This window comes from Taudactylus pleione, unplaced genomic scaffold (assembly GCF_031769625.1).
Source record: "Taudactylus pleione unplaced genomic scaffold, aTauple2 ptg000094l, whole genome shotgun sequence".
Taxonomy (NCBI): Eukaryota; Metazoa; Chordata; class Amphibia; order Anura; family Myobatrachidae; genus Taudactylus; species Taudactylus pleione.
The window spans coordinates 1,586,161-1,600,354 of NW_028284496.1; the positions used below are offsets into that span (position 1 = coordinate 1,586,161).

The following is a 14,194-nucleotide window of genomic DNA, read 5'->3' on the forward strand; positions in this document are numbered from 1 at the left end:
GTTTACGTAGGTAAATGTGACTTAAAGTGGCTCGCTATTTCGGTTAGCCCCACAAGTTAATCCACATTAACTATACACAGGATTTAACGTCAATTTGTGTTCTCAGCCCCGAACAGGTAAAACGTTGGGGAAAATCCCTATTTTAAGGTAAAATTTACAGGACTTGGTTCAGAACCCCTTGGACACCACTCCCCCACCCCCAATAACTAATGATATACTTAGAAATGTATAATTAGCTCAATTAGACAATAATGAAATTTTTGGGGTGATATTCTGTAAAATGCAGAATAACGGGTTAAAAGATGTGGGACAGGTAGATGGGGGTGCTTTATTGATGGGACATGTTTTTAAGCTTGCAGGTGGGAGTTACAGGTGTTATTTTTATCAATTTTTAAAAAATAAATGTACACAAAAATCAAATTACATGCATTTGTATGCACCTCAAATATATCTAGAACAATTAATTTGCTGTAAAAACACTGACTTTCTATAATTTTTCACTGGTACTAAAAAATCAGCTATTTAACACGTTTTAAGAGATCCAAATACTTTGCTTTTAGTCACTTATCGACTTCTACACTGCGTATATTAATTTGCACTTTTTGGGGGTACAGCCTTATTTCCCCATTTTTCCCCCAAATTAGAAGTCTGTTAGGTTTAGGGTTAGGCACCAGGGGGAGAGTTAGGCACTATGGGGGGGTTAGATTTAGCGTGCGGGAAAGGGGAGTTTAAGTCTAGGCCCTAGGGGGGGTTAGGTTTAGGCACTGGGGAGGAAGAGTTAGGGTTAGGATACTTACCCTAAGGTTATTCGGGATTCTCACTGTTGGGATGCCGCTGTCGGTTTTCTGACCGGCAGAATCCCACCAGGGACTGGTCATCAAGCTCTTAAAATACCAAATTTTTGGAGCTTGACTGTGGGATCATTCGCCATCTATGGGAAGGAATCCCGGGTTGTGAAGAGGGATCGCTCCACCCCTGTCCAGTTCCTTCCGCCGGGTGCCAGGGCTTTGGTGTCTGTGTGAACTCTTGTTCACATAGGTGCACTAGAACTGTCAAGTCAGACTCGGCAGTGCTAAGTTTCCCTGCTGCGAAAGGAGCAGTGAGAACATTCAGGGAGACACCTGATTTTCGGATCAGCTGTCTCCGCATCGGAGCAATGATGAATTGCTCCGGAGTTCGCGCCCCGAGTAGGTATATGGATTATCGGTAGTCTGTTCAGGCCCTGATAATAAACAGACCCCTTAACGTGGGTATTACCAGCCAAAATTACCACACGACCGCCAAGGTAAGCCTTTTTTCACTTGAATTGCACGTTAAGCAGAAGAGCGTCGTAAAGATTTTACCACAGCTAATTTAATTATGCCCCAAATGTCTCAGGTCCTGGGGCAGTCCCTGTCCCCTACCCCTTCACCCCCAATTGCACATAAACAATTATAAAAACTTTCCTAACTCCCTAATGCAGATCATGCTAAACTTTTTCGCACTTTTTTTCTTTTAACTAATATTATTTCTCCTCCCCTCCCCTCCCACCCCCTGCAGACATGGGCTGAGCAAATAAAAACAAAGTTAAACTATTATGCTGTTTGGAGAACAGCGATAGTGGGGACAGATAAGGCAGAAGGAGAGCTGGACAGACAGTTGGACAGATAGCAGCAAAGTGACAGCTCAGGACTCAGAAAGGAAAGTTCACAAAACAAAGAGAAAGTTTGCAGAGGGGGCAAAACGTGCAACCAAAACTGAAGAGAGAGATGCAAGAAGTGTGAAAGTCAGAGCAGACACAGGGAACTATAATAAAAGAAGAGGAAAAGTAAAAAGATATAAATAAAATAAAAAGAGGATAAATTTGGGATTATTTGGGACAGGCAGGAGGCAGGTAAGAAGTGGTGCAGGGAGCGGGGGAGTACACTGTCCCCTCCCTGCTGCCAGGAAGCTGTGGTTTCCTTAGCTGTCACTGCTGCTAGCCGGGCTGGGCCGGGGCTCCGGAGCTACTGCCAGACGAGCAGATGGGAAGGAGCGGCTGGCCTCTGCTTACACCATGCCTTCCTGCGTCCCGGGGGAAAACAGCCCGCAGCGACATGCAGAGCAAGGAGCTCACCGACATCTCCATCCTCAGCTCCCAGCCCAAGGTGGACCTCCTCTGGGAGCCCCCCTCCGAGAACCTGCGCAAGCTGAAGAAGAGGAAGGTGCTGGTGGAGCAGAAGAAGAGTCTGTCTGCCTGGGCGCTGTTCCTGGCACTGCTGGGCATACTGCTCATGGTCCTGCACACGGAGCTGCTCTGGTATGGTACCTGCCAGGTAAGTGCCCAGTGACCACAGGGACAAACTTATTGGGGGATGTCCCGCCCCCCTAGTGTGCACCTGCCAGCCATGTGCTCAGTGACCAAAGGGACTAACTTATTGAGGATGTCCCCCCCCCTAGTGTGTACCTGCTAGGCAAGTTCCCAGTCACCATAGGGACTAACTTATTGAGGATGTCTCCCCTAGTGTGTACCTGCCAGGCAAGTGCCCAGTCACCACAGGGACTAACTTATTGAGGATGTCCCCCCCCTAGTGTGTACCTGCCAGGCAAGTGCCCAGTCACCACAGGGACTAACTTATTGAGGATGTCCCCCCTAGTGTGCACCTGCCACACTAGGATCTACCCCACAGCTGAGTGACCAGAGGGACAAACTTATGGAGGATGTCTCCCCTAGTGTGTATCTGCCAGGTAAAAGCCCAGTAACTTAAGGGATAAATTTATGGCGGATGTACCCCTAGTTTGCACCTGCCAGGCGAGAAGTGATCACAGAGATAAACTTATGAGAAATGCCCCCTCATAGTGTGCCCCCCCCCCCCTGCCAGGCAAGTGCCCAGTGACCACAGGGACACATATATGGAGGGTGCCCCCCCTAGTGTAGACCTGCCAGGTAAGAGCCCAGTGACCACAGGGACAGATATATGGAGGGTGCCCCCGCTAGTGTAGACCTGCCAGGTAAGAGCCCAGTGACCACAGGGACAGATATATGGAGGGTGCCCCTGCTAGTGCAGACCTGCCAGGTAAGGGCCCAGTGACCACAGGGACAGATATATGGAGGGTGCCCCCGCTAGTGTAGACCTGCCAGGTAAGAGCCCAGTGACCACAGGGACAGATATATGGAGGGTGCCCCTGCTAGTGTAGACCTGGAAGGTACTGTAAGAGCCCAGTGACCACAGGGATTATGGGGAGGGGAAACCCACTACTATGAATTTGCCAGGTAAGAGTCCAATGACCACACAGATCTAAATTGAGTACCCCCTAATTTTGCACTTGCCAGGTAAGAGCCCAGTGACCACAGGGATTATGGGGAGGGGATACCCACTACTGTGAACTTGCCATGTAAGAGTCCAATGATAACACAGGTCTAATGGGGGTACCCCCTACTTGTGCACCTGCTATGTAAGAGCCCAGTGACCACAGGGATTTTATGGGATGCCACCTGTAACTGTGCACCTGCTGGGTTTTGGGCTCACTTTGCAGAAGTCGTACAAGAAATGGCTGGAACAGGCTCATTGCAAGAAATCATATAGAAAAAGAAGTCTTCATAAGAAGTGCAGGAATTCCAGCCTATGTATTTTAGTATTGGGACAACCTGCAAAATACTTTTTTCATCTGGTTAATAGAAAGGGTTTTAAAAAAAGGACTTAATTCTGAGGCTCTCTGCATAGAACATTAATCTGGTGATCTGCAAATTAGTATTACTAAGCAATAGTGTGTGATTGAAGAATTAGCTCAGTCCCCAGGTCATAGCCATTGCCTTATACTGGCTCCCCAGCTATTGCTTGGGTCCCCTGGGCATTTTGTACAGATCCATTCCTTTACTGATCTCTGCTCTCTCCCATGTCATTAGTGTCCTCTTACCATTAGTACATTATAAGTCACCACAACAGCTCAGGAGCTTCTCGCCTAACACAGTTATTTATCCTGCACTCAGTAACCTTTAAAAAGCGGTTATCTTCTATGTACTTAATTAATTCTGTTGTATAAACCTCAATTTACTTTCTATATCTCAGAATATGATAGTTGCCTCCTCTGTCCTTGATATGACTTAGGGCCTGATTCAGCAAGGAACGCAGTTGCTAATACTCTCGCAATCGGGTGACTGTTGCGTTCTGCGCGAGCGTACGATTCGCAGTGTGTGTGCGCAAACCGGCCACTGCCATCAGGACTGCGATCGCAGTGGCTACGCAGACCCATTGCAGAGTGATTGACAGGAAGTGCCGGTTGCGGGTGGTCACAGGGGTGGGGGTGGTCTGGGAAACGCCGGCGTGCTAATGCGTTCGCACGGCGTTTCAGGGGTGTGCATAAATTAGCCACTGCGAAGCCATACGCAGCGTGAGGTCTCATAGCGTGCGTGGCTGTTAGCAATTTCTGAGTAAGGTCAGGGCTTGTGCAAGTGTGCGCGAGGCTGCGATGGTACTCGATTGTTAGAATGGTTTCGCTATTCTGCTAGGTATTGGATGTGCGTATGGTAAAGTGGGCGTCCTTATGTACTGCTGAGTTTGCATTGTGATCGCAGTGGTTGGGCTTGCTATCGCAGTTGAACTGCGTGCGTATGCAATATTGCGATCCGTAGTGAATCAGTCCCTTAGTTGTTAAGCAGGGAAGTTGTTTTCTTTTTACTATTTATTGCTGTTGACGTATTTGCTTTTTGCATATATTTTTATCCTAGTAGTTTATGTGCTCTTGTAGAATTTTGTACTAAGTGCCATTATTTTTTCAGCGTGTGTTTACGTTGATGTCTCTAGTTTTAGGGTTAAAAAAAGCCCTTTTTATTTCAATCAACAAGTAAGCAGTCATCCAAAAGTTATAGTACAGCAATGTAGTAAATTGTTTTCCTCTCACATCTGATAACATTATGTAACATATGCGGATATGCATTACATTATAAGTTATAAGCCATTGTTGAACAAAGAAGTACATTAAATTGTTTTTGTAACTGTATATGGAAACAATTCATGTAGCAACCGCAGCGCCGTAATCAGTACAATTACCAAATGGCCTGGTATATTTTAATATATACATCTTGAAAGGGATCAGATTTAGAAACAATATGGTGTAAGAAAGGGAAATAGGTCAAAAGAGGTTTTCCGCCTAAAGATGTCTATTCTGTCACACTGCCAATTATTCCAGTATTAGACCATAACTACCTGCCAGCACTGACCGTTCCCACTGCGACAGCGTCCTGCGCCATGGCTGTACACGGGTACACTTACTGCTGCCCTTAAAAGAATATTCATGCTCTCTGCCCTATCACTTATAACTGATTGTTGTGTGCTGTAGTGTAATAGAATATTAGAATATGCAACATACTATAAAGTGTTGTCAAAGTACAGCAAAATAATAATAATAATAATAATAATAATAATAATAAAAAATAATAATAATAATAATAATAAAAAATTATAAAAATAATAATAATAATAATAATAAAAAATAATAATAATAATAATAATAATAAAAAATTATAAAAATAATAATAATAATAATAATAATAATATAATAATAATAATAATAATAATAATAATTATATAATTATTATGGTAATTATAGTAGCACTGTGAAAATGGAGCCAGGAAACTCAGTGAAAGGCTGTAAATATAATAATTTACAGCCACGACTTGGAACCTATCCTGGGGACTGCGGTCAGCGCTGTATAGCTACTGCTTGGTAATCATGCATTTGGTTTAATAAACCAAAGGGGTGATAGGCAACAACTCATTTTAGGTGGACACCCTGTTATTGAGTCCTGGGAAGGAACATTCTTTAGGATATGTTAAATTCAAAACAATTAGTTACTCTTTGGATCGTGCTGTAGTAATTCTACAAAGTACAACTTCACAGCATACACAGAACCTGAATTACAGCAGCACAATAGCTCATTTGTGTGAGGTATAGCTGCTTCTTTGTGCATTGAATTTGAGAAGTAACTTTTATGAGGTGTAATATTAGTGGAAACGGTGATGCAAGATGATGGTGATGACCAGTGGCGGTTCCAGAGGTGAGGCTACAATGCAGTCCAAAATTCAAATAGGGGAGCCACACCAACTGCCAGTGAGTCCCAGTCAGTGATGTTTGGCAGCGTTTGGGGTGGCAGTTGGTGTGTCTCCCCTATTTGAATTTTGGACTGCGCTGCAGCTCCACCTTTAGAGCCGCCACTGATGGAGACCGTCGCAAATTTGTTCTCGATCTCTACGCTAGTTTAATGCCTGCATGTATCCGATATTACTCATATGCCAAAAGGGGCATCATTATATTCATTTGTGCTTCCACCAGACCTGTACTTTTAAATAAATTTGTTAGCAATTTGCAGAGACTTGTTGTAATGACAGGTGTGTTTTGGTTGCTAATCAGTAATAATAAGCGGAATTAATTAATGTGTTGCCAGCTTTCGGTGACTTAACATTGGCATTTACTGTGGTGAAAGCAGTGTTTGAGCCTGTGGTTCCATGTCTGGCTATCATGTGCTGTTTGTACATAAACAGGTTGGCGAAAGGAAAAACATTTGTACACAATCACCATTGTGCTTTTTGAACTCCTGCCCAGTTATGGCGTATGACCTCATGAATAACAATAGCAAATGGCATCTCTAGGGAGTCGTTGGCAGCTGAAGAGGTTGTGTAGAAGCTGCGGGTGGCTGTGACAGACAGTTATTTTAAACTGTAAGCACTGTGGGATATAGGGGGTTGTATAAGATGTGCAGGTCTATCTCCCAATGCCCTGGGGAAGGGGCTGCTGGATTCTGGGCATGACTTTGTTAGAATTTGAGTATTGTTGTGTTTGGTTGAGGGGGTGATTTAGGTGGGCAAGGGGGGAATTATTTTATCCCGATTGTGCCAGGATAAAATTGGGATTTTTGGTAGGAGTCATTCCAGACGGTCTGTGGGGGTCTATGTACTAAGCCTTGGGAGCCAATTTATCAAGGATCGCTTTTGCAATGCGAGTAATGCCCATGATCGCTTTGCAAGAAGCGATCCTATCGGCCGGATGTATCATCCAGAACATGCAGGGACGCGGGGTCCGAAAGGAAACCGTCCCTGCGATGTCCCCGGAGAGCTGCCGGCCACTGCAGGGGGGTGATGCGCATGCGCAGGCCCATGGACTGCACGTGCACATCCGCCATAGCCGGGGAGGGTTCTGGCGGATCCCTCCGCCATCTAGCAGTGCGCGGTGTAGCCCATAGGCTACAGCGGCTAACGCCACCTTCAGATGGCGTTAGCTGCGGGGGCCAATATCTGGAATGCATCGCATTCTGGATATTGGTAAATTCGGCAGCATCGCTTCCCCCATAGAAACCTATGGGGGAGGCGGCTGCCAGCGGCCATGGAGGGATCACAGCAGGTAGCGGAGATACCTGCTGCGGTCTCTCCTTCATACATACGGGGGATACTTAGTATTTGAGGTAAACCCCCCAAAACGGGTATTTTCGGGGATTTTACCTCAAATACACTTTGATAAATGGCCCCCTTGGAGAGAGATAAAGTGGATGGAGATAAAGTACCAACCAATCAGCTCCTGACTGTAATTTTCCAAACGCAACCTGTAAAGTGACAGTTAGGAGCGGATTGGTTGATACTTTGGGCCTCATTTATCACTGAGTGATATTCCTGTCATCACTCGTTACTAATCTTAAATGGTGAAAAATGACAGTTAGGAGCTGATTGGTTGGAGCAACATTTAAGATTAGTAATGAGTGACAACAATGAGGCCCTCATTCTCTATCCAAGGCTTAGTACATACACCCCTTAATCTTATGTCTTCCTTTCATGTGTCACCTACACACAATGCTAAAACCTTATCCAGGGGGTGCAGCCTGTGCAGTCACTAGTGAAAACCAGCAACTTTATTGAGGACATTGCAAATAATCATTGGCAATATTTAAGACAGGAGCCTCTTTCCTCTTGTTCTCTAAACTTATCACTATTCATCCATCTGCGCTCCTTGACTTTTGTCGACAAGTCCACTTTAGTGACTCTTATACTGTATGATCGCACTTATCTTGTGCACAGGCTCACTGAGTGATGAACTTACTCCCCTCCCTGCGACTTACCACTGCTCGCCCTACAAGATAGGGAGTTACCCTCCTCCCGTGTTCTCATCCTACTTAGTCAGTCATTTTATTCTTTATGTTGTTGCTAACTACAGTATGCCAAATTACACTGTATTGTACTTGTTCTTATGATATTTCATGTTACATTGTATATTCCTTGCATGGTGCTACAGACACTTTGTGATGCCTTCAAAATAAAATGTACTAATAACATTAGGCATGGCTAATATTCATAAAGGCATGGCTAATATTCATGAGGCATGGCTAATATTCATGAGGCATGGCTAATATTCATGAGGCATGGCTAATATTCATAAAGGCATGGCTAATATTCATGAGGCATGGCTAATATTCATGAGGCATGGCTAATATTCATGAGGCATGGCTAATATTCATAAAGGCATGGCTATTATTCATGAGGCATGGCTAATATTCATAAAGGCTTGGCTAATATTCATAAAGGCTTGGCTAATATTCACGAGGCATGGCTTATTCATAAGGCATGGCTAATATTCATGAGGCATGGCTAATATTCATGAGGCATGGCTAATATTCATGAGGTATGGCTAATATTCATGAGGCATGGCTAATATTCATGAGGCATGGCTAATATTCATGAGGCAAGGCTAATATTCATGAGGTATGGCTAATATTCATGAGGCATGGCTAATATTCATGAGGCATGGCTAATATTCATGAGGCTTGCTTATTCAGTGGGGAAGGTATAGATCATTTCTTGTAAAGTGTTTAGTGTGGGAAACTAAAATAAGGCATGCCCCCCAACTTTTAGACAAAATAAACCCCACGCTGACCAGCCAAACCCCTCCCCCAAAACTCATCCCAATCTGCATAGAAACACGCACTTTTCGGTGACACTCTGCTCACTTTCGTGTAAGCTACGCTTCTTATGATGTACGTGAATTGGGACTTTCCTGCCAAAAGCAGAAACCAATCAGACATTTGCTTTTAATGTGTAACTTTCTCTAGATACATGAGGATTGATTATTTATTTTGTGTTTTTTTTTTTTGCATTTTCATAATCCTGCTTAATAAATATTAAGCCAGAGAACAGGTAAGAATATAAGGAATTGCATTAATTCCAGCAAATTATATAAATTGTACAGTACATTTGGTAAGTATTTAAAAATAGGGACAAATCTATAGACTCTGGGATAGTCAATGGAAATTAGGGACAATATGTTTAGGGGTAGGGTTAGGGTTAGCCTACTTACCGGTAGGTGTTGGCATTGTAACCCAGTTGGGATGCCGGCGTCGGGATTCTGAGCCCCGGGATCCTGAGCGCCGACATCCGGTACCCAACCCCCTAAACCATGTGCTAACAGCTGTTACTGCTTTGCTATAGCCTTAATAAAAAGACTCTGTAATCACCAGTGTAGTTGTTACAGCATTCCGTACAATAATGTCGCTAAAGTTGATGAGTCAACTCAACCGACAGGAGGCCATCGTGTAACTGTAAACCTTCCTGACAAGTGACGATGTGTCAGAATTGTGTAACTGCCGCTCATTACAGAAGCAGCTAGATCGCAGCTCTCCCCAGCCTGCCTTCTGGCAGCAGATGAATGAACGAGGCAGACCATTTACATGGTCTCTGCCGAAATAGTTAAGCATAGAAAGCTCTCTTCTCATAACCAAAGGGCTGAGTACTGTATCTACAGTGAGCTGCTGAACTGGTTTATCAGATTAACCTTTATCTGTAAGGAACCCGGCACTATTTATAAACTGTAGACACATTCTGTACAGAATTTTTGTGAGAAACACATTAGGAAACTGTTACAGCAGATCAGGTATTTTTGTTTATTTTTTATAGCATGTTGGCAATTGTTTTTAAATCGATTCCAGAGACACTTTGCTGCTGGCCAGGTGCATGTCAGCACTTAATACTGGGGCACTACAGTCCTTAATGAAATTAGTAGGGATGTGCGCCGGAACATTTTTGCCGGATTTGGATTTGGTTCTAATTCGTCGTCCGGCTTTGGATTTGGATTTGCCAAACTGCGGTGACTGGCTTTGGATTTGGATTTGGATTTTTTTACAAAAATTGACAAAAAAAGCTAAAATCACATAAATTGGTCTTTTTTTTCTTCCTAGAGTATTATTAACCTCAATAACATGAATTTCCAGTCAATTTAGACCTCACAGCTTATAATATTGTTTTCAACATTATTGGCCAAAGGTTGCAGTGAGCTGACTGGTTACTAAGCGACAAAGCAGCGGCACAAAGACACAGACACCACAGTATAAAGCACATCTATGACACATTGCCACACAGCAGTGGCAGAAATGAAAAGTAGTGCACCCACCCAGTGGGGTACGGGCAGCAGAATCACAGTACTTGTTTACAAAGTGGGCTACGGTCCTAGGAGTCACAGTGCACAATCTTATTCACATTACACCGCACATAGGCCCTCATTCAGAGCCACTCGCTATTTGCGGTCGTTCGTTCTAAAACAAGGGGTGGCTATTCAAATGAACCGTTCGCTGTTTTTCGGTCTGTTCACGCCTCTATGTCTGAACGAGCGAGCAAAACTTGCGTTCGTTTTTTGGAAAAATACGCCCCCTGGCCACTCGCATCCTACGTCATGTCCGCTATTTATTAGATTAATCGAGTACATCGAACAGGATATGAACTGCTCGCTATTCTTGTGGTTGGTTTTTCAACCGCTATTTTGCGAGCAGTTCTGAGTTAAAAAAAACCAAATGACGTGGTCATTGACGCTGCTATATTAATTATGCACACCCATAAAACGCCCGTTTTGACCTTTAAGCACGCCTGCGTTCTGATCTCCACTCCCCGTTTTCAAGCACCTTCCCCTGTTACCACCCACATACGCCTCATTCTGTCACTCAAAATAGCAGGCACTCGCTATATTGCGTACAAACGATTTTCGGCCGCACTGACTGGTTCGCGCATGCGTACTAAAAACCGTACGCATGCGCAGATGTGCGAACATCGCTCGGAACGAGCGTACTGCCGCTAGCGAGTGGCTCTGAATGAGGGCCATAGTGTCCCTGATTCACATTACACCATAAAGTAGAGTCTCTTATTTATGTTACGACACACAGTAGTGACCCTTTTACACAATGCCCACAGTAGTGACCCTTTTACACAAAGCCCACAGTAGTAATGCCCCTTATACAATGCCCAGAGTAGTAGTGCCACTTATACAATGCCCACAGCAATATAGTGTCCCTTACACAATGCCCCCAGTAGTGGTGTCCCTTACACAATGCCCCCAGCAGTGGTGTCCCTTACACAATGCCCCCAGCAGTGGTGTCCCTTACACAATGCCCCCAGTAGTGGTGCCCCCAATGCAGTCCCCTTAGTAGTAGGGCCCCATATGCAGTGCCCCCAGTAGTAGTATGGCCCCCAGTAGTATGCCCCCCATTAGCAGGCCCCCAGTAGTATGCCCCCCCAGTAGTATGCCCCCCATTACCAGGCTGCCAGTAGTATGCCCCCCCAGTAGTATGCCCCCCATTAGCAGGCCCCCAGTAGTATGCCCCCCATTAGCTGGCCCTTAGTAGTATGCCCCCCCAGTAGTATGCCCCCCCAGTAGTATGCCCCCCCAGTAGTATGCCCCCAATTAGCTGGCCCCCTCTAGTATGCCTCCATAAGCAGGCCCCCTGTAGTATGCCCCCCCAGTAGTATGCCCCCATAAGCAGGCCCCCAGTAGTATGCCCCCCCAGTAGTATGCCCCCCATTAGCAGGCTCCCCCAGTAGTATGCCCCCCATTAGCAGGCCCCTCCAGTAGCAGGCCCTCTGTAGTATGCCCCCCCCAGTAGCAGGCCCCCAGTAGTATGCCCCCCCAGTAGTATACCCCCCATTAGCAGGCCCCCCCAGTAGCAAGCCCCCTGTAGTATGCCCCCCCAGTAGCAGGCCCCTTGTAGTATGCCCCCCCAGTAGTAGGCCCCTCCATTAGCAGGCCCCCATACACACATAAAAAATAAAAAATAAAAACTTACCTATATCCCCGCTCCAGCCGCCGTCCGCTCTGCTGCCACGTGACGAGGAGGGAGCCGGAGGACGGAGCTCATGAGTGAGCTCCAGCCGGCCCCCTCCGTGCAGCAGCCAATGAGAGTCTGTGTGACTCTCATTGGCTGCTGTAACAAACACACAGCTGCCGCTGGCGGCTGTGTGTTTCTGTCTGTGTAGGGCAGACCGCTATCACAGTGTTCTGCCCTACACTAGAGGAGCCCTGATGTCGGATTCTCTAGCGAGAATCCGACATCAGGAGGCCGCCGTTCGGCCCCGAACGGGGATCCGAGTCAGGCGGGGAACACCCGAACAGGGTTCGGGTGGACTCGGATCCCCTATGTTCGGAGCGGTTCGGATTCCACAGAATCCGAACCGCTCATCTCTAGAAATTAGGGATACCTCCCTAACATTTGCAGTGGGGCAAAGGCGGGCATGATAAAGGGGCATGCCTAGTACTTCCAAAACAAAGGACCGTCCCATTCTCTTCTCTTTGAATAGCAGGGGTGATCCGCAGCGATTTGCCACTCAGCAGTGAACGGAACATACCACTCCATGGGTGAGATGTATTATAACTATGTATATAGATCCTTAAATGTTATGCCCTGTTTCATCCATTATCAAGGTAAAGCAGGGTCATTTACCAGCTGACTGTGGGCCTGATTCAGCACGGATCGCTATTCTGCTTTTACGCACGCAACGCAGTTGATAATATCAGCGGTGATATGTAAATATTTGTATTCACGTTGCGATTGCAGCCTGACATAAAGACACCCACTTTCCCTTACTCACATCCGTGTACTAGGGCAACACAGCGAACAAATCGGTAACATCGAGTAACATCGGACCCATACGGACAGTTAAGGCAGGTCAGACCTCACTCAGGACTTGCTAACTTGAGCGCACGCTAGGAGGCTACATATGGTATCACAGTGGATAATTTATGCACGCCCCTACAATGGCATTGAAACGCACTGGCACGCCTACGTTCGCCCGACCACTCCCCGACGACACCCACAAATGGCACTTCCTGTCAATCACTCTGCCATGGGTCTGCGTAGCCTCTGTGATCACAGTCCCGTTTGCAGCGGCTAGTTCGCGCAGAACGCAACAAACGGCCGATTGCGTGCGTATAAGCAACTGCATTCCTTGTTGAATCAGGCCCTGTATTAAAAACATAGTTGCCGAAAAGGGAGGGTGTTAACTCACCTCTCTGGCGAATCACACTCTCCGTCTATTTGCTGTTTTGACCGTGGCTTGCAGGGAGTCTGCTCATGCGCCGGTCAAAGCTTCCCAGCGGCACTCACGGCTGATTGAACGAAAAAAACTTTATTATTTTTTGTGGGCACAATCCCTGGCTGCATATTCCGACAGCCGGTGACAGTGATGTGTGAGCCGCAATGACAGCTGGAGCTGTTGAATTTGGTAGCTGCAGTTGCCACTGACCGTTGGTAACTTGTCAAACCAGATATTATAATGTAAGATTTAAATTGTATTTTGGGAAAATCAAGGAGTAGTAGAAATAAAAGAAAAAATAGAAAGAACTCTAATTATATAGGACAAAACTCTCTCTATGATAAGATTACAGCCGATCACCCAGGAGCAGATATTGTCATCCATTTTGTTCCACCCAATACTGCACCATGCATTGCCATCCACCATTTATGTGTAACAGCCAGTGGGCCTGATTCAGACCCGGACGCTATTTGCGTCAGCTCGCTGGCTAAAAGGAGCCGGCTATTTAAATCATGTGCTCGCACTGCGTCGCGTAAAGCTGCCCACTAAGTAATAGCGAGCGGCGGCACTATGCGCTCGCACCTGTATAAAGACGCCCCTTTGCCACTCGCAACACACGTCATCAGTTGCAGGATTAATCGGGAACATCGAGAGCCATCGGAGCTGCTCGCAGCGCTTGTGGTAGCCTTTTCCCACCACAACATTGCGAGCAGTTCTGGCTAAAATACAACCCAGTCACGTGTGTAATGACGCTACTTTGCTAATTATGCACACCCATTAAACGCCGTTCTGACAGTTGGGCAGGCCGGCGTTCGCACATCCACACCCCCGTTTACAAGCACCTTCCTCTGTTACCACCCACAAACGGCACTAACTGTCACTCAAAATAGCGGCCCAACTGC

The 14,194-nt window shown here is 46.0% G+C and overlaps 1 protein-coding gene across 1 annotated transcript in view; it reads left to right on the forward strand.

Annotated features, from left to right (window-relative positions):
• Positions 1-1,599: 1,599 nt before the first annotated feature.
• KCNN4 (potassium calcium-activated channel subfamily N member 4) overlaps positions 1,600-14,194 on the forward strand; it is a 95,326-nt gene continuing 82,731 nt past the window's right edge. The window contains exon 1 of the mRNA XM_088469830.1: positions 1,600-2,294. Coding sequence (XP_088325956.1) covers positions 2,004-2,294 — 291 coding nt within the window. The 5' untranslated portion in view covers positions 1,600-2,003. The remainder of the gene's footprint in view (positions 2,295-14,194) is intronic.